The sequence below is a fragment of the Dendrobates tinctorius genome, unplaced genomic scaffold, assembly GCF_039654945.1.
Source record: "Dendrobates tinctorius isolate UK_male_01 unplaced genomic scaffold, ASM3965494v1 ptg000164l, whole genome shotgun sequence".
NCBI classification, from domain to species: domain Eukaryota; kingdom Metazoa; phylum Chordata; class Amphibia; order Anura; family Dendrobatidae; genus Dendrobates; species Dendrobates tinctorius.
In genome coordinates, this window is record NW_027361831.1 from 6,564,907 (window position 1) to 6,586,891 (window position 21,985).

A 21,985-nucleotide genomic window follows, 5' to 3' on the forward strand; every position below is an offset into this window, starting at 1 on the left:
GAACACAGTCCGAATATGTTCCACATGAGAATCCCAATCCTTGGAGAAGATCAAAATATCATCCAGATAGATAATCAAAAATGTATCGACAAAGTCTCGGAAAATATCGTTCATGAAGCACTGGAAGACAGAAGGGGCATTAGTGAGCCCAAAAGGCATCACCAGGTACTCAAAATGTCCCTTCGGAGTATTAAACGCCGTCTTCCATTCATCCCCCTGCTTAATGCGGATAAGATTATACGCCCCCCTGAGGTCAAGCTTGGTAAACCAGCAAGCACCTCTAACTCTAGAGAATAGATCCGAAATCAGGGGTAACGGATACTGATATTTAATAGTAATTTTGTTGAGGGCACGATAATCAATACAAGGCCTTAAAGAACCATCCTTTTTGGCCACAAAAAAAACCCGGCACCTAAGGGTGAAGAGGATGGTCTAATATGACCCTTCTCCAACGCCTCCTTAATATAGGACCGCATAGCCTCGTGCTCGGGTACAGATAAATGGAAGTGCCGACCCTTGGGAAATTTACACCCCGGGCTCAGTTCAATTGCACAGTCATAACTCCTATGAGGAGGCAAGGACGCAGACTCATTCTCACTAAATACATCATAAAAGTCCGCCAAATAGTCAGGAACATCATGCGACTGAGGAGAGGTGGAAAAAACCGGAGCCTCACTAAAGGTACACCGACAACCCCAACTCACCACAGACACAGATTTCCAATCCAAAACTGGATTATGAATTTGCAACCAGGGAAACCCCAGAACAACGGCATCATGCAGACCATGCAACACCAAAAATCTGCAATTTTCTTGATGGTCTGGGGTGACCCGCATGACCACCTGGGTCCAAAACTGAGGTTTATTTTTAGCCAAAGGAGTAGCATCAATCCCACTCAAAGGGATAGGCGTCTGCAGAGGTGTCATCGGAAATCCACAACGTTTAGCAAAATCCAAGTCCATTAGGTTTAGCGCTGCTCCCGAATCCACAAAAGCCTTGGCGGAAAATGTGGACAGGGAGCAGATCAGAGTAATTGCCAGAAGAAACTTAGGTTGAACACCACCAACAGAAAACGTGTGTGCAAAGCGTTTCTTTCGTTTAGGACAGACAGAAATAATATGCGAGGCATCTCCACAGAAAAAACACAACTTATTACGCCTTCTGAACTCCTGACGCTGCTCTCTGGAAAAAACTCTATCACATTGCATAGGTTCAGACATTTGTTCAACAGGTGGCAACACCTCTCGTGCAGCTTTGCGTTCGCGCAAACGCCGATCAACCTGAATGGCTAATGACATAGAATCGTCCAGACCAGAGGGAACAGGAAATCCCACCATAGTATCTTTTACGGCTTCTGACAAACCCTTCCGAAAGAGAGCAGCCAAGGCATTATCATTCCAGGTAGTAAGGACCGCCCACTTTCGGAACTTTTGACAGTACAACTCTGCAGAATCTCGACCCTGGTTCAATGCCAACAGGGTCTTTTCAGCCTGATCAATAGCATTAGGTTCATCATACAACAACCCAAAGCTTGAAAGAATGCGTTCACATTAGTCAGAATAGGATCATCTGGTTTCAAAGAAAACGCCCAATCCTGGGGATCGCCACGCAGCAAAGAGATGACAATTTTAACCTGCTGCGCGGAGCTCCCTGACGAGTTAGGCTTCAAGGCAAAAAATAATTTACAATTATTTTTGAAACTCAAAAATTTAGATCGATCCCCAAAAAATACATCAGGTGTAGGGATCTTTGGTTCAACAGCATGCGAACGAGCAAGGTAGGCGGAAATTCCCCGTACTTCCGCAGCGAGCTGCTCCACACGATCAGACAATTGCTTTATCTCCATTGAGAGAAAAAAAAATTCCCCCTACGGCCTCAGAGATAGAGGAAAGAATATACACACACCTTTTTTTTTTTTTTTTAAACACAATTCTTTCCTGCTATTGAGTACCCTAGGATCTGTGGTATGGCGGGTGATTCTGTTATGATTGAGTCACCGTAGGAGGCAAAAACAGAAATGCTAGCTAAGTCCAGAAAACCAGAGAAGTTGGCAGCTATCGGATTGCAGACCCCAGAACCTATCAACACAACTAGCAGTAGCCGTGGGGGGTTCCTACGATGCCCTAGACCCCTCGATCACAGCCGGAGAAATAGCTAGGCCTAAAGAAAGAAAGAGGAAAACTAAACTGCCCCAGAGCAGACCCCAAAGCAAAAGGCAGCCCCCAACATATAATGACGGTGAAGCAAGATGAAAAACACTAACACAGGCAGAAAGATAGACTGAGCAAAGACGGGGCCCAATCTAGCTAGATAGAAAAGGACAGGAAGGCTGCTGTCTGCAATCCGTGAAAAACCCTATGAAAATAAGAGCCAACCGACTGACAGTGAAAAAGGCCCTGAAGACGCTAGGCTTCAAAAAAGCTATGTCAGTACTCAGGAATATTCTGAAGACAGAGCTACAGGCAAAAGGAAATTCAGCTCACCCCAGCAGGGAATGGCAGAATCCAGAAAAGCAAGGAAAACAAAAACAAAACACTAAAGCAAACAGGCAAAGCAGAAAAACTTAGCTTAGAGGAGCAGGAATCAGACTGGTGTCCTAGAAGTCCACAGAGAAATCACCCGCAGGGCAGAAGGGCGTCGGTAGCCTTATATCCAGTCCGTGACTCCACTCAACCAGTCATCCTCATCAGGTTCAGGTGCCTGATAATCAGGCTCATTACCTTCCTTCACCAGAATAGGGAGTTCACCAGACCTCAGTGACGAAGGGGAAAATGAACTCACAACAAGGGACTATGTGAAGTGATTTGTGATATCATTGATTACTTTCTAAAACCACTGGACCAGGAACTCCCTTCATGTATCAAGGACACAACTGCTGCTTTGAACCATCTTAACCATGTCCACCTAAATGGGGACATGATGTTAGTGACAGCTGATGTCGAGGCATTATATACGTTAATCCGTCATGATGATGGTATCAAAGCAGTTCAATGGTTTTTGCTATCAAGTAACATCCCAAGACCCATGGCTGATTTATTGACCCAGCTGCTGGATTTTGTTCTAAAACATAATGTATTTATCTTTGACAAAAAGATTTTTGTCCAGCAACAAGGGACAGCTATGGGGGCATCTTGTGCCCCCTCTTATGCGAATTTATTTTTGGGGTTTTGGGAACAGGAAATATTTTTAAGTGATAGCATTCCTGGGATAAACTGAATCCATAATTGGATAAGGTTCATCGATGAGGTCCTTTTTATATGGGAGGGACCAATTGAGGATCTGGATACTACGATGAGAGGTCTTAATAAAAATCAGTTCAACATCCATTTGACCTATAAATTTGGTGGATCAATTGAATTTCTGGATCTTTTTATTTCAGCTTCAGAAGAAGGTACAATTTCGACTACTGTTTTCCGTAAGGAAACAGCCACCAATTCCCTACTCCATGACAACTCTTTCCATCCGAAAACTCTGATCCAGGGTATCCCCATAGGACAATTTCTACGGATCAAGAGTATCTGTTCGGATAGTCATCAATTTGAGTTACAATCAAAAGAACTTTCTCAGCGTTTTGAAGAACGTGGATATAGCCACAGAAGTATCCGGAAAGGATATAATAGAGCAAAGAAAACATCAAGAGATGTCCTCTTATGTCAGTCACGGAAAAGTCACTCTGGTGACAATAAGGTGAGATTTATTACTCCCTTTCATAATTAGTGGGAGGAATTGAGAGAGGTCTTGAAAAAACATTGGAAAGTTCTATTTACCGATCCGATTCTGGGGAAAATTTTGGATCCTCTTCCATCAATGGTTGCAAAACGGGCACAAAACTTACGGGATCGTCTGGTTCACAGTCACTTTGAATCTGAAAAAAACAAATCAAGATCTACCAGTCCCGGTTTTTTTCCTTGCGGTCTATGCAAGGCTTGTGCCAACTTGGTGAGAAGCAACACTTTTGGAAACCATGATGGTTCAAAAGTGTTTGATATTCGGAGGCATATTACATGTGCCTCAAAGGGAGTTATCTACCATGCGTCATGCCCCTGCAAAAAGGTTTATATTGGACTGGCGTCACGCGAATTAAAAGTTTGCACCAGGGAACATTGCCTGGATATTGAAAAGGCCAAAATGGTCACTGATGACACCACATTGAAAACACTTCCTAGGCATTTCAAAAAATATCATGATTGTAAGTCCTATGGTTTAAAAATATGAGGTATTGATGCAGATGTGTTGAATTCCAGGGGTGGGGACGAAGGGCGAGAATTGGCTAGGTTGGAATGTAGGTGGATCTATAGATTGTAACAAAATGATACTCGCGCTGTGAATCAATGGAGAATAAAAAATATATATATAGTTACCTGTAGGATCAAGGCAATAAACTCATAAGCATTAGATGTTAGAAGACACTGAGTATTGATGGATCAGACTACAAAAAGACAAAGCAAAACATAAGTTTTAAATCTGAAAATGCAAAGTCATATAAAAAAAAAATTAAAAAAAAAGTGTGAAGTGTCCAGGTTAGACTCTAGTGACTAAGAGCATGGTCGGTATTGCATTTTAATAGTTAATTAAAAACACCTACCATATAACTATGCAGACATAAATAAAAACAGAAACAAACACACTGGGGGAACCATAAAGTGCTATAAATGTAACTTGCACATACCCCCACTGTGACTATTACATCTGAAAAGGAGTGCAGTGGGAAACGCCCGGTGGTTCATTAATGTGAACAGACTTTTAAGCAGTAGATTCACCACTGAGAGTGGACTTTTAAGCGGTAGAAGCCAGCGGCATATACTTGCTAATCGTTTAGGAAGTCTCTCAATCAGTAGATAAAAAACAAATAAAACACGGAGCTCTGTTCCGGCCGGTAACAGGCTCCAGGTGCAGGCAAACATCCGATAATTCTCCGATAGTGATAGATCCCGCGTGAATGGCGTGAGAGCAGGGAAAAGAGCATAGATGATCGCTCACCAAAGTAGACACAGTCCAACGGCGGTCAGCATACCACCCGCATTATAGATTGCAGACACCCGCGGTCAGCGTGGTGTGAGTCCGGCAGGACCTGCGATGATAATCCAGATCACGTGAGGCGCGCAGTCACGTGATGTCTGATAACAAGAGTGCTGCTTGAGCCAAAATTCCAACTAGTTTCGGAATAGCACGGATTCCTTCCTCAGGGTGGAAGAATCTGGGAGAGGATATAAGAACAACACTGGCTGTGACAGAATTATGTCCCGGTCTTCCTTTAGGTCATCAAAGAAAATCTTTGTGATCTGGATTTTATTATATATCATTCTGTTGTGGAATTTGATTCATGGCAGAGTTAAGAGATGAGTTGACCTTATTATATCTGTTGGTGTCTTGGGTCATCATCAATGCATTATTAAATTCAGGTTCACAGAAATTTTATTTGAGGGTTGATAGCCTTTTTGGGGATGAATATTGATAGGTCTAGTTATTGGTAAAGATTATTTTTTGGTGTCTCATAGGATTATATGACAGGTTTATTCACATGGAGGTATTCTAAAATTTTGCACTTTATATTTATTGATAAATTATACCTTCGTGAGGGGCTCATAATACTAATATTCATATTAGGTAGGTTGTTCTGTCTAATTGAAGCACTTAGCATTTTACAAGTTTGTACTAAATATTGGGTTATGGGTGGTATATTTTAATTCTGGCTCCTATGGAATTTAAGAACTACTTTGGGGAGATAGGCCGGATAGGTCTTAGAACCACCCTGTCCTCAAACACTTGCGTGTATGGGGGGGGGGGCATATAGACAGGACTTGTATGTCACTCACCATACGGGCTGTTGTAAAGGCCAGTAGCAACACCGTTTTAAGTGTGAGGAATTTTGCAGATAACCCCTGTATTTGCTCAAATGATACCCTAGTTAGCGCCTCTAAAATTAGGTTCAGGTCCCAAGGAGAAATTTTCTGAATTATTACTGGTCTAGATCTACTACAGGATTTAATAAACTGGGACAACCACATATTGGATGCTAGGTTGCAATTATACAAGGCACCCAAGGTCAACACCTGTACCTTGAGAGTATTATTTGCTAAGCCTAGTTGCAATCACGACTGTAGAAATTCTAGAATAGCCCCTACCGGAGTTTCATCCCCCAGAGGTTGCCCTTAAAATACAAGGAATTTTTTCCATGTTCTATCATAGATCTTTGATGTAATTGGTTTCCTACTTTTCAACAGGGTGGAGACTAGCCCTGGTGAAAATCCCTGCCAACTCAGTAACGCCCTCTCAAATTCCATGCTGCCAGATGGATCCCTTCACTTGAGAGTGGCACACTTGTCCCTGGTTAAGCAGGTCCAGGTTCTCTGGTAGAATCCATGGATCGGTAACAAACATCCACCTTAGAAGGAAGAACCATGGTTTCCTCGGCCAAAATGGAGTAATGAGAATTACTCTTGCCTGATGCTCTCTGATCTTTATCACGACCACTGGAATCATTGATATCGGGGAAAACACATAGGCCAAGCTGAACTTCCAAGGTATCTGAAGGGCATCTCCCTTAGATCTAACGAGCAGAAGTTCCTCACTTTCCTGTTGTGTAAACTGGCAAACAGGGCCATCCCTGGCTTGCCCCATGCCTGCACTATTTGCTGGAACACTCGAGAGTTTAGAGACCATTCTCCTTGTCTCAATTTCTTGTGACTCAAGAAGTCTGCCTTCATGTTTTCTATTCTTATGTGAAGTGTCGTGAGAGATAGCAGGTGTTGTTTTGCTAGCTGGAACAGGATGCTTGCTACCCCATAAGGGTATGGGACCTTGTTCTCCCCGGTGGTTGATGTAAGCCACCATCGCGCGATTGTCCGACATGACCCGGTCATGGCGACCCCGAAGGAAGGGGAGAAAGCGTCTTAAGGCTCTTTCCACAGCTCCTTTACGTTTGAACCCTGATCCCCTTCTAGAGGAGACCAGGTTCCCTGCACTGAGTGGGACCTTAGATGTGCTCCTCATCCAGTACTGCTTGCGTCTGTCGTGATCACATTATCCACCGGCCTCAACCACTGGACCCCTGACGCCAAATGCTCTCTTACTGTCCACCAGGTAAGCTATGGTACTTTTCCCTCTAAATGCCCTTTTAACAACCCCTGTGCCAACAGGACCTCCCACTGTAGCTGCCTTAGGTGAAATTGTGCCCATCTTAATGCTGGTATACAGTATGTTAGGGATCCTAGCAAGGACATCGCCTTAGTGTCACTATGGGCTGCTGTATTGCTGACAGTGCCAGTCCCATTATTTAGACTATCTTGTTCTCTGGTAGGAGACAAACATGGCGCTTGGAATCCAGAACCAACCCGAGGAAGGATTGTATCTTTTCCGGCATTAGTTTTGACTTGAGGGTATTTACCACCCAGCCTAGCTCCTTTAGGGCCATAGTCACTTCCCTCACTTGTTTTGCACAGTGATCTTCTGACTATAAGGAAATCATCCAGGTACGGGATGATAATGTCCCAAGAACGAAGGTAGGCCATCACCTTCGACATTACCTTGGTAAACCCGCTCAGAGTTACTGACAGACCAAATGGGAGGGCTGCATATTGGTAGTGCCTGACCTGTCCCTGGACATACAGAGTCACCCTTAGGAACTTTTGATGGTCCCGATGGATTGGGATGTGGTAATAGGCATCTTTTAAGTCTATGACCACCATGAAGCAGTCCTAGAACAACAGCTTTATAGCCGTGTTTACCGACTCCACTTTGACAGAGTAATTCACGACCCATCGGTTGAGCTTCCTCAGGTTGACGATAGTTCTTAGAGAACCGTCCAGCTTCTGTATCAAAAAGAGGGGGAATAAAATCCCCTTCCTACCTCTTCTATCGGGACTTCTAGCAGAACCCGCTTTTGCACCAGTCCAAAAATCTCCGCCTCCAGGACTAGTTGTTCTCCTGGTGATTTCCTGCGAGGTGTTAACACAAAAGTCTGGCTGGATGGATGGACGAAGTCTATCATTAGACCATCCCTGATGACGTTCAGGAACCAGTGACTGGGGGAGATGTTCACCCAGGAAGGGAGAAAGAGAGAACCTCTCCCCATCTCTGACCTGACGTCATTGGGGGGCTTTTTGGACGATGTAGAGGGTCACCTGAACATTTATCCAAACCCTTTCCTGTTCTTGGAAGTCCCAGCTCTTTCTATCTCCAAGGGGACGACCCCTATTAAATTTTCTCCTCCGAAAAGAAGACTTCCTAACCTCCCTCTGGAAACGGGGAAACCCCTTCGTTTTATACCCTGCCTTCTCTAAGATGTCCTCTATTTTCTGACCAAAGAGAAACTAACCGTCACACGGAATGGAGCAGACTATTTTGCGAAGGCGGGTCTCCCAGATACCCTTTTAGCCACAAGGCCCGTCTAGTCACAGTGGATAGGCTTGCCGCCCTAGTCGCCAATCTAACAGAATCTGCTGAGGAGTGTGCTAGGAAGGCCGCTGCCCCCTGCAACAGAGTCATATTGGCCAAGATTTCGTCCCTTGGAACCTTACTCCTCAGTTGTTCCTCCATCTGTTGCAGCAAGACCATAAGGGAGCGGGCAGTACAAGTCCCGGCTGTTGCCGGCTTCAGACCCCCTGCGGCTGCCTCCCAAGTGTGTCTCAGGAACCCATCTGCTTTTTTATCTAGTGGGTCTCTCAGCGTGCCATAGTCCTCTGAGAAGCAAGAAAAAACGCAGTATCAAGGAGCGCTAGGGAAAAGGAAAAAAGAGATAAATGGTTGAAGGCACAAACCTTTATTAAAATTCTTTGCACTCCACAACGCGTTTCGATAGCAACACGTTATCTTCCTCAGGAGGTACAATGAACATAAGGGGAAATTACATATTTAAAGGGAAATTGCACCAATGGGAGACATTAGCCATTTATGACCACAAAGCACTCTTGATGTGCCAGAGGAAATTGGACTACATACAAACAAGTAAAACTGCAGATAAAAACAAAACAAAAAAAAACTAAAAAAAATCACAGAAAAACTACATATAAAAACTAAAAAATGAAAAGGATTCAATAAAATCTTTTCTTACACGAAAAAAACTAAAGAAAAGCAAAGAAAAATATTTAAAAAAAAGAATATATTCAGAAAGTTATAACTGACCAACAACATTGTCTATAGTTAAGTTCAACCCTTCAGGGGAAAAGGTGCCCAGTTTAAAAATCCAATAACTTTCTCTATTAATGAGACTCCCCAAGTGATCAGAAACATTGTCAGCAACCTAATCTATTATAATGAGACTCAAATATTTAGGATCTTTCTGATGCACAACACTAAAATGCCTAGATACACTGTGTAATTGTTATCCGTTACGAATATTAAGGCGGGCGTGTATTGCAGGCCGCAAGTGCATTGCAACAAATAGACTAGATAAGTTGATTGACAATCAACATGGCAGTTAATGGTATAAATAATGCTTGTTGTATTTGATGCAAAGGTTTTCACCCCATTCAAGATGGTGCAACAGCACAAACACTTAGAGGTTTTGCACGAAAACCAACCCAATTGAGAACATCTCTCACGCCCAATGAGTGAGGTTTAGATCCCGTATTGCTTGGTGCCACCAGGCTGCGTAAATTACGATTCCTTCTATATATAACTTTAGGCTTAACCGGAAGATGCCCAGAAAGAAAAGGATCACCCTTTAATATAAACCAATATTTATCAAGGATCCTCTGGATAGTCAAGGAGACTGATTATATGTGGTCACCAAACTCCACTTGACAAGATCAGGAGTGTTATTTTCAGCTGCCTTTGATTTAATTTTATTGATGCAAAAATCTTGGGAAAGTGATTTTGTTTTAAAGAATGTGTCACAAAGTAATTTTTTGGGATAACCCTTCTGTCGAAATCGCTTATTCAGGATTTTTGATTGTTCCAAAAAATCTGAATCAACTGTACAGTTTTTTTGTATCTTCCAGTACTGACCGTATGGCACATTGGTGATCCATTTGGGAAGGTGTCCACTATCAAACTAGAGGTAATTAATCTACATCTTACTAGTCTTATCAAGATGTACGATCAGGTCCAGAAAGTGGAGGGTGGGATCAGACATAGAAGCTGTGAAGGAGAGTCCCTAAGAATATTTTTTGAAAGCCTCAACAAACTCAAGGGCCTCATTTCTTGAGCCAGACCAAATAAAGAACAAATAGTCTATATACCGACGGTAAAAGACTATTCGTCCCAAAGCCAGAAGGGACTGCGCGATGAAGACGGACTCAAAAACCCCCATGAAAAGATTTGCATAACTGGGGGTGAATCTCGTCCCCATCACGCAGCCCTTGATCTGACGGTATACAGAATTTTCAAATGTGAATACATTGTTCAAAATGAACATGATAGCGACCTTCAAAAAAATTCTTCTGTGCTTCAGGCATCAAGTCATCTAAGGGCAGGGACAATTTTTTTAGAGGACTTAGCTACTGCCCCGTCGATCTTTGGGATTTTATCCCAACTCAACGAGTCCTTTTCCTCAAAAGGGTACCTCCTTTTGAAAGACGAGGGCAGGCTACCGAACCGCTCTGGCTTCTTCCACTCCTTCTCTATGAGCGCCTTTATCGTATTATTAACTGGAAAGGAGCGCTTCCTTTTTCCCTCCAAGCCCCCAAACATACAGTAACATCCTCTAAGGATTTAGGTGTTTTTCCTCCTTTAGGCCTATCTTTGACGTTACTGCTCTAACCAGTCTATCCGAGTCCTCGGCCGAAAAACAAGGTTGGCCGCCTACATCACTGTCCGAGGAGGAATAGGAGGTAGACAGGGATTCCACATGATATTCCCCCCCAGATTGTGAGGCCTCAGAATCCGTGACAAATACAATATGACAAAAAAGACACGTCACTCCGAGACACCGTGGATCTCATTAATGCAGCTGAACTGCACTTCACCCAGCATTTCACTGACTACTTCCTGTCGCCGCCATCTTGCTAGAGGCACTTCCGGCTTTCACTTCAGAGAGCGCTTAATTCCTCACTTCTAGCCACTTTCTGCCAGCTCACACAGGTGCGCTTTAGCACGCACTCATGTCGGGTATTTAACCCCCGACCAGACACAGCCGTCACTAGCGCACTGCACCATAGCAATACAGCATATCTCTGTCAGTGCTTTGTTCCTCCTCCTGCTCTCCTCACAGCTCCATCTGGTAAGCATTACCTATAATGGTATATGACTGTTAGCAGCTTTGTTTGCACTGAGTGTTTCACAAAGGACTATCTTGTCCATTGTCTCTCTACAGAGCAGCTTGCCTACGTTGCTACACGCTATTCTGAACCCACAGTGTCATGTTTTTGGAACATGAACAGGTTTTGCCATTGGTAAGGTTTATGCCTTTATAGTGTAATTTTTTTCACTTTTTTTTTTCTCCTTTTCTTTTTCAAATTGTGTCCATAAGCACTTCTAATTGAGTGTTTCCATACCCGTTCCCTGCTTTATGGTCTATTTTGTGAATAACTTACCATCTCCTTATGAGGCAAACTGAATGTTTAGATAGCAAAACCACTCATGATTTTCTCTTCACAAACCCATCTATTGGATGATCAAAGTTCTCCTGGTATTTTTTGAATATATCTCTGTTTGCTCTGTAAGGTATAACATGTCTGGTGTCCTGATAGGGATTCTATATTTTTTCCTCTATATGATGGAGTTAATCCGTTCTTTTGGGACTAGAATCCACTTAACATAAATGTTCCTTCATGTGTAACATGTGCTTCTATGTAGCTTTAGCTCAAATATAACTCTACTGGATTATGAAATGTCATTTTGAAACCAGTTGTATGTTATTATGTATGTTTATGTTAATTTATTATTTTTTTGTTGTTTTTCCTCTACACTGTATACAGTCTGAAGAAGGTCCATGATAGTGACCGAAACGTAACAAATAGAATGTACACTGTGTGGATTATTAAGCTGTGAATAAAACAAAACTATTTTTTCTGCATTTGGGAGTGCCGGATTTCTTTTTCTGTCATAATCCGTGACAAGCTCCCAAGGTCTCTTGCTTTACTTTTTCAATGTCGACTTTAAGGAACCTTTCACTTCCTCCCTGATTATGGCCCTAAGGCTCGTGGCGAAGTCGGGTGTCTCTTCCCGCATTGTTTTCTGTATGCAGTTAGCACAGAGATCCTTCTGCCACTGAACTGCCAGCGGGGTTTTACAAAGGGCACACTCCTTATTCTTTGTCTTGGCGCTAGCCTTCCTAGGCCCCTTGTGATTAAGCAGAAAATGGCCCCTATTCCAACAAAAGTGATATTCTCGTAGATCACTCACCACCCGCTGTCAATCAAGGGTACTGGATTCGTAGGCTGATCAGGGGTACAAACAATGTCACTCCTGGATACTTAGGAGTCCCGTGATCTCTGGTTGGGACAAGTGATGGGCAAGTAGCATCGTTGCTCAGGTCTCCCCGAGCATGCTCGGGTGGTCTCCAAGTATTTTGGCGTCCTCGGAGCTGTAGTCTTCGTCGTCTCAGCTGCATGATTTGCGACTTGTAGACAGACTGAATACATGTGGGAATTCCCTAACAAACAGGCATTCCACACACACATGTATTCAAGCTGTCTTGCAGTCGCAAATCATGCAGCTGAGGCAACGAAAATAAATCTCCGAGCACGCCAAAATACTTGGATACCACCCAAGCATGCTCCGAGAGACCCGAGCAACGAGTATACTCGCTCATCACTAGTTAGGACGGCTGCCACTCCTGCCATTCGAGCGGCTGATCCTTTTAGTGCGCCCAAGCTGGTGACCAGCCATAGAGAGTGGTGAACGCTCTTGCTGCTGTAAGGGCTGCTGCTGCTGTCCACTGTGATCCTCCATAATGCGGAGCTTCGGACACGAGCGCCTCTTCTGTGGTCATCACTCCTTACGAGAGGGATCCACTGTGCTTCCTGCCTCCTCCGGAGCCAATCCATGCCCCTCCCCTTGGACACGCCCAGATTCCACACGCCGCAGCTGGCATTTTCACCATAGGCGCCGCCATCTTGACTCCAGGGCACACCCCCTGACGTCATGCGGGCGCACCCAATCCCAGTGCCACGCTCCCCAGAAGCCGGACTCACTATGGAGCAGCGGTCAGCAGACAGAGGACAGAGAGCGAAGCAGTGGCCACAAAAGAGCTGCTGGGTCCATGACTGTCGCCCCATGCGCGCACGAACATCAAGGCCCCTCAAGACCTGCGGACAGCACTTCCACTACTGAAGGCCGGCATACAGATGCCCTGCCTGTTCTTCCAGTGCCGGGACAGGCGTGGGCGAGTGGATAAAAAACGCCTTCCAACCGCCGGTTTTCAGCACGAGGTTCTCCGTCAGAACAGGAAACCCAACTGAAGCGAGGTAGAGGTACCGCCCTTTTATTTCAGTAGGTTTCCTGTCCTGGCTGGGCGGATCCCTCTCTCAGGTGTGCTGTCATGGGTGAATGGAAAATGGTAGCTCTCAAAATGTGATTGTGCAAAACTATTTTTTGCAATAAAAAGCGTCTTTTAGTGTGTGACAGCAGCCACACATAAAAACCAGATATAAATCTGGTATCGCTGTAATAGTACCAACTCGAAGAATAAAGCCACCTAATCACTTATACCGCACGACGAATGACATAAAAAATAAAATAAAACAAATTCTTCACATGCTGTCGATTTTTTCATTCTGCCTCCTAAAGATCGCAGTAAGGCTTGACGAACATTTATATTGTGCTCTGTGCTGAGCGCTTGCATCGGGGTTTACATGTAAATCCCTAAAGTGATTCAGATGGAAACTCTGGTGGAAGATTCTAGATTCCCTATAATGAGGCTGATGGAGGCACTGTGGACGCCGTGTGACCTGTGATCAGGCGGTGTCCGTCTTTTAAGAATTGCATAATAGTGCCGTCGGCCTAAGTTTTGTGCACCTCTGAAAAGACGGACACTGCTGAACAGAGACCAGACAGAGTCCAGAGTAACTCTGATGCCTCATTACAGTGAATGGATCCCTCGGATCACGTCACACAGAGATTTAGATGCAAATCCAAAAGTAAGTGGCCAGCGTAGAGCGCCAGATAAATGTGATCCCAAACGTTACGTAAAATGCTCCCAATAAAAGCTTCAACTCAATCCACAAAAAAGCAAGCCCTGGCTCAGGTCCGACATCTGTTAATGGAAACATAGGGGGCTTCCATGTTATTGGTAGCGCAAAGGCTCTGGAAAAGCAAAATGGCTCCTCACCCGCTAAAAAAAATTCAGCAAATTCTACGCTCCCAAATCCAAATGCCTCCCCACTCTTATGAGCCCCACAGTGTACCTAAACCACATATTGTGTCCACGTTTGGCATTTCTGAAGTGATGAGAGCCTGCCTAAGTGACGGGTGCATGCATTCAGAAGTGCTGGTTGGGTATAACGTACTGGTGACTGCGACGTACTGGTCACTACAGCGTACTGATCACTACAACGGTAGTTTTCAATTTTCACAGCAACATTCATTGCTGCTTGATTATGGAAAGCACACATGGAGTCAAAATCATCTCTACACCTGTAGATAAATTCCCCATGGGGTATAGTTTCCCAAATGGGGCCACTTGAGCGGGAATTCTGCTCTTCTAGCAATTAGTGGCTCTGTATGTGTTGTCCGCAAACTGTTCTAGGAAAACCTGCCCTTCAGGAGGCAAATAACGCTCCATCCCTCCCGAGTCTCTCCGTGTGGCTTAGTATTACTGTACATATGGCTTGCAGAATGCTAGCGTTTTCCAAGAGATCTGTATCATCAATTGGAAAACTGATTGACAGGTTGGTCACACTTGTCAAACATAGTGGTTGACAAGTGTGACCAACTTTTTACTATTGAGGCTGCCTATGCAGCCTCAATAGTAAAAAGATATAATGTTAAAAATAATTAAAAAAATAAAAAATGGTGATATTCTCACCTTCCGGCGTCCCCAGCAGCCTTCCCGAGCCTCGTGATGCTCCCGGCAAGTCCCCATTCCCAGCGATGCCTTGCGACAATGACCCCAGATGATGTAGCATCACGTGAGACCGCAACGTCATCTGGGGTCATTGTCGCAAGGCATCACTGGGAACGGGACTTGCCGGGAGCATCGCGAGGCTCGGGAAGGATGCGGGGGGATGCCGGAAGGTGAGAATATCACCATTTTTTATTTTAATTCTATTTTTTACAGGGATATGGTACCCAGGGCCTGGAGGAGAGTCTCCTCTCCTCCAGACCCTGGGTACCATCCGCACATTTTCCGCTTACTTTGCGCATGGAGGGCATAGCCACATGCGGAAAGTAAGCGGATCAATGCAATCCTATGTGTGCGTAATCCCCTCGATTCCACACAAGGAATGAGCCTGCTGCGTATTTTTCCGAGATGCGATTCCACCGTGGAAAAATCCGCAGCAGTAGCACAGAATGTGCGGAATGCCATTGAATTTAATGGGTTGCTTTTAGTATGCGTTTTTGCAGCAAAAACGCATAACATCCGCAATGTGTGCACATAGCCTTAACCCTTATAACTTCCTGGCAAAAAAAATTTTGGTTCCAAAATTGTGCTGAAGTAAAGTAGACATGTGGGAAATGTTATTTATAAACTACTTTGTGTGACATCTCTCCGTTATTTAACCCCTTAATGACCGCCAATACGTCTTTTTACTGACCTGAGATATAAGAGAATATCATCCCCATACAAGTGACAATCCAGCAGCTGTCGGCTGTACTCTATAGCTGACAACTTGCTGTATCACAAACGATCAGTGTTGGCCCCGTCTATATCTATTTAACTCTTTAGTTGCTGCTGTCAAAAGTAACTACATCAAATAAATGGTTAATAGATTGTGGGGGCTTCCACTTTAATCTAGTTGATACATTGAGATCATGATTGTATGGTCCTGATGTTTGCCATAGGAGTTCATGGCCAAATAGCGGCCTTAGAGTCTCCCGGCTATAGCGGTCAGTTCAGAAGTTAGTGACATTTAGGTGGTAAACAAACACTTTTTCATTCCGGCTATACCACTTTGCATTAATTCCTGAAAATCACCTGAAGGGTTAATAAATGGACAGCAGTTTTCAATGTGTCAGGGGGTGCTGTTTTTAAAATGTTATCACGTTTGGGGTTTTCAATATATAGCACCCGCAAAGTCACTTCACACCTGGATAGGTCCCTCAAAAAAAATAGATTTTAGTAAATTTCCTTGAAAAAACTGAAAAATTACTGCTACATTATTAAACCTCCTAAAAGGCTAACAAAATAAGTTAGCGTTTTACAAATGGTGCTGATGTAAAACAGACATGTGGGAAATGTTATTTATTAATGTTTTTCTGTGGTACGACTATCTGGATTAAAGGGATAATCATTCAAAGTTTGAAAATTGCACATTTTTTTACATTTTTGTCAAATTTCTGATACTTTTTATAAATAAACACAAAACATATCAACCTAAATTTACCATTATCATAAATTATAATGTGCCACGAAAAAACAATCTCAAAATCAATGGGATTTGTTGAAGCGTTCCAGAGTTATCACCACATAAAGTGACATTGGTCAGAATTGAAAAAATTGGCCCCGTCACTAAGGGATTAAGGACATCGTAACTTAGTTATTAAGGTTGAAGGAAGACTTTAAGTCCATCTAGTTCAACCCATATCCTATCCTAACTTGCCCTAACATGTTTATCCAGAGGAAGGCAAAAAAAACCCAATGTGGCAACAGTAAGCTTCACATTGGGGAAAAAAATTCCTTCTCGACTCCACATACGGTAATCAGACTAGATCCCTGGATCAACGCAATATTAAGGAAACTAGTGTATATACCCTGTAATATTATACTTTCAAGAAAGGCATCCAGGCCCTTCTTAAATTTTAGTAGGGAATCACTCATTACAACATCATATGGCAGGGAGTTCCATAGTCTCACTGCTCTTACAGTAAAGAATCCGCGTCTGTGAGTATGCTTAAACTTTCTTTCCTCCAGACGTAGAGGATGCCCCCTTGTCCCCGTCACAGGTCTAAGAGTAAAAAGATCATTAGAAAGGTCTTTGTACTGTCCCCGCATATATTTATGCATTGTAATAAGATCACCCCTAAGCCTTCGATTCTCCAAACTAAATAACCCCAAGTGTAATAACCTGTCTTGGTATTGCAGACACCCTAGTTCCCTAATAACCTTGGTCGCTCTTCTCTGCACTCGCTCCAGTTTAGCTATGTCTTTCTTATACACCGGAGACCAGAACTGTATGCAGTTTTCTAAGTGTGGTCGCACTAGTGACTTATATAGAGGTAAAATTATGTTCTCCTCATGAGCATCTATGCCTCTTTTAATGCATCCCATTATTTTATTTGCCTTTGCAGCAGCTGCCTGACACTGGCCACTAAATGTGAGTTTGTCGTCCACCCATACACCCAGGTCTTTTTCAGTGACAGTTTTGCCCAGTGTTTTACAATTAAGCTCATAATTATACATCTTGTTCGTTCTACCCAAGTGCATGACCTTACATTTATCCCCATTAAAGCTCATTTGCCATTTATCAGCCCAAGCTTCTAGTTTACATAAATCCTCCTGTAATATAAAATTGTCCTCCTCTGTATTGATTACCCTGCAGAGTTTAGTGTCATCTGCAAATATTGAAATTCTACTCTCTATGCCCCCTACAAGGTCATTAATAAATATGCTGAAAATAAGCGGGCCCAATACTGACCCCCGTGGTACCCGACTGCTAACCATGACCCAGTCTGAGTGTGCTCCATTAATAACCACCCTTTGTTTCCTATCCCTGAGCCAGCTCTTAACACACTTACACATATTTTCCCCTATCCCCATTGTTCTCATTTTATGTATCAAACTTTTGTGTGGCACCATATCAAAAGCTTTTGAAAAGTCCATGTACACCACGTCCACTGCATTCCCTTGGTCCAGTCCGGAACTTACCTCTTCATAAAAGCTTATCAGATTAGTCTGACAGGAACGGTCCCTTGTAAACCCATGTTGATATTGGGTCATGAGGTTATTCTTCTTCAGATGCTCCAGTATAGTATCTCTTAGAAAAAAATCCACGATTTTACCCACAGTTGAGGTTAAGCTTACTGGCCTTTAATTTCCAAGTTCAGTTTTTGTCCCCTTTTTGAATATTGGCACCACATTTGCCATATGTCAGTCCTGTGGTACAGACCCTGTTATTATGGAATCTTTAAAGATTTAAATTACATGAAAATTTAAAAGTTTGAAAATTGAGAAATTTTCCAAATTTTTGCCAAATTCCCATTTTTTTCACAATAAGTCATACCATAGAAATTTTACCACTATCGTGAATTACAATACGTCATGAAAAAACAATCTCAGAATCACCGGGATCCGTTGAAGCGTTCCAGAGTTATAACCTCATAAAGTGACAGTGGTCAGAATTGCAAAAATTGGTCCGATAAAGGGGTTAAATATACTGTAGATCTCTGGCATTTGGCAGAAGTAACAGAGACCTTCTTTAAAAGGCCATCAGGGAATTGTAAACTCACATTCACATGTGGTCAAAATTGTTGGTACACCTCGTTTAGTGACAGAAAAACCCACAATGGTCACAGAAATAACTTAAATCTGACACAAGTAAAAACAAATTAAAAATCTATGAAAACGAACTAATGAAAGTCAGACATGTAATTCAAACAGTTTTTAAACAGGGGGGAAGTCAGGAAGAGAATGTTGTGGTCTGGACGCAAAATGCTGATAACATGATTGTGACATGGCCGAACTACATCACCGATAAAGCAGCCTCAGCCAGTAACTAAGGCTGGGTTCCCACTGCGTTAGGTGCCATGCGTTTAACGCATTCGCTACTAAGCGTCACTAACGCTATGTAACGGATGCGTTAACGCATCTATTGGCATCTATTATGGTAATGCATCCTAACGCATGTCCAAATCAGCATGCGCTAGCGATGATGCGCTACTTTGTGACACACCCTCGAACGTGGTCTACGGAGTTTTCGGGTGCGTTAGGTCTAACGTACAGCGAACGGATGCGTTCACTGAGCATAGACCTGTATTGCTTAATGCATGGTAACGCATGGTACCGCAATGCTACCATGCGTTATCGGTAAAAAGATGCCAAAAAGGACAACAGCGTTAGCAAATCCATTTAACGCATCTGTTAAACAGATGTCACTAACGCGATGTGAAACTAGCCTAAGACAAAACTGTGACTCTATATTTAGTAGTTACCACTCACCTGGATGGTTATCTGTAGGAATCTCCTCTTTACACCGCTCATCACCCCTCACATATGTCTCTGTAGTATTAATATGGGTCAGATCTTCACCCTGAAACAAATAGTGTAAGAGTCACAGACAGATGGAGAAGTTATATCTATGATCAGCTCTAATCCTGCCATCTCCACCGTTCTCATTACACAAGTATAAAACACATAATACTGGTGGATAAAACAAGACCGAACATAAGACCTTCACAGCTGTCTACACATCATAGGGGAGATCTCATGACACTTTCTCTTCATCTACCTGATGATCCTGAAAAACATCGGGATTTTCTTGTTTATGGTCCTGTGGAAGAAGAGGACGGGGACATCTCTCTGGTGTTGTCCTCTTACTGGATAGAACTGATAGAAACACATACAGGGACTGAATTCATTCTTTAGATTCAGATAATTATAGGCCGTGTGTATTTAGTCCTGTCTATTACCTGGTGATGTGAGGGGTTGGGGAACCTTTATCATGACGTACTTGTACAGATCTTTGTGTCCTTCTAAATACTCCCACTCCTCCATGGAGAAATAGACGGCAACATCCTGACACCTTATAGGAACCTGACACATACAAGGATATAGTCATCCCCCCGATCCCTTCATAGCGTTACAGTATAATGTCCCAGCATTCCTAGCAGTGTCACCTCTCCAGTCAGCAGCTCAATCATCTTGTAGATGAGTTCTAGGATCTTCTGGTCATTGATGTCCTTATGTATCAGGATGTGAGGTGGAGGTCCCGTGATTGAGGAATAGGGAAGACCCCTAAGCCCAGACACAGAGGCCTGACAGCACTTTCTAGAGGTCTTCTTCACTACTGTGTAATCCTGGTTATGGAGAGACACATTAATAAATCACACTACAGACATTTCCAGAGTCCTCACCTCTCCAGTTCTGTCCATTTGTTATTCCCATAGATAAGAATGATGTAATGTGACGTCATCAGAATCTCTCACCTCTCCAGTAAGCCGGAAGAGGATCTCTAGGTTCAGTTGTAATAACTTCTCTGCCATTTTGTTTTTGTCCATATCCATCCTTGATGGGTAAATCAGATAAATTCTCTAAATATTGAAGATATCCACGGAAAGGATCCAATGTTATAAGGTCCTGAATATGAAAAAGATAAGCCGATGTAACACCATGCAGAATACTGTGTAATACAATTACTGGAGATAATAAGGGGAAACATCAGTTGAATTGCTAACCAAGTCATCTCCTCCATGCTCCCAATCCCTGGCTATGATGGCCATTGTCTCAGCAACTAATTGGCCATAAGTATCACAAGTTTATTGGGACTGACAAGGAAATAAAGAAACTGGTGGAAAACTCAAGCAGTGGTGGCACAGGAGTAGTGTGAAATCATTGATGTGTTACACTCTTCACTACTTTAGTACATTCTGTTTTTTTCCTGACATCTACTAATAAAACCTTTATACTTTAGACAACAACAAACAGAAAAAAAGGGTAAGGAGCCAACAGCTATGTAGAAACTAACAATCTCTATTAGGTAAAAGAAGTTTATATTCAAAAAATGAACATAGCAGTTTAAATGGTGTCATCCATAGTCCACCCCCGGGGGAAGGCAGGGCTGGCGCCATTCCAGCAAGAGAGGGCACTTATGGGTCGGTGTAGGTCTCTATTTCCCAGCACTGTTATTGATATGTTTACAGATAAAGAAATTCCCTAAAATATCAATCTATTAATCCACTTAAACACAACCCCAAACAAAACTTGACAATATGCGATATAGAAAAAACACACTATGGTGAGGAGAGATATGTCAGCTACTACCTGTAGACAATGGAAATAAATGCCCAGCTGATAACGTCTATTGCTGAAGGCTTTTTTTCAGTTTAGAAAAGGGACCATGTTGATAACATCAACCACTCCCAAAATGCTAGAGGCTAATGCAGTGAGAAAGGATCTTCCTGGATGTATGCGCAGGTATTCTATACAGAAGATGGCAAGATTGCGATTCCCGCATATACCCTGGACTTGAGATGAAGTCAGGATGTCTAAAACAGTGCCCCTTACTAGTACATGCACAGTATGACTCCATTGATGCCGAGCAGAGCGTGCACCCACTGTCAAAGCAACGACAGTTGCCTGGAGAAGGAGACTGCGTGGTGCAGTAAAGGATAAGACATTGCAGCAGTTTGCAAAAAATATGCTACAAAACAAGTGCGATATTAACACCTATAAGGGAAAACATATAATGCAAGAGATTCTTACAAGTTAGTGCAGATATTTAAATATCTTATTAAAAGCTAAAATAGATATAAATCAGAATAAATACATCTAATTTCTCTTGGTTCTTCCATTTCTCTGCATGCACAAACTCATTGTTGACTTGAGATCAAAGAGGTGCTTCTTTGGGAACAGTATTGTTATGAGAAAAGTGTCTTGTACCTCTATGACCAGTTCCGCCACCAGTGGAACCATCTTCACTGTCTAGTTTACCATCTGCCTACTGGCCGTATGTTGACGTCTTCGACAAGAAGGAAGCAGAGAAGTTACCTCCACGTAGGTCGTACAACTACACCATTAAACCTGCTTCCGGGATCCTCACCTCCACGAGGCTGTATTTACTCCTGTCCCAAGTGGAGATCTTAGCCATGTCCGAGTATGTTAAATAGAATTTGGCAAGGGGATACATTCAGAAGTCCTCATCAGCAGCTGGAACAGGCTTCTTCTTTATTAAGAAAAAGGACAGCGCTCTCAGGCCGGAATTATCATTACGAGTACCGATTGATGCCG

At 43.1% G+C, this 21,985-nt stretch overlaps 1 protein-coding gene across 1 annotated transcript in view; it reads right to left on the reverse strand.

The window, feature by feature from the left end:
- Positions 1-21,985, reverse strand: part of LOC141052997 (uncharacterized) — a 377,438-nt gene that overhangs the window by 112,412 nt on the left and 243,041 nt on the right. Inside the window, 1 exon segment of the mRNA XM_073550320.1 lies at positions 19,199-19,289. Coding sequence (XP_073406421.1) covers positions 19,199-19,289 — 91 coding nt within the window.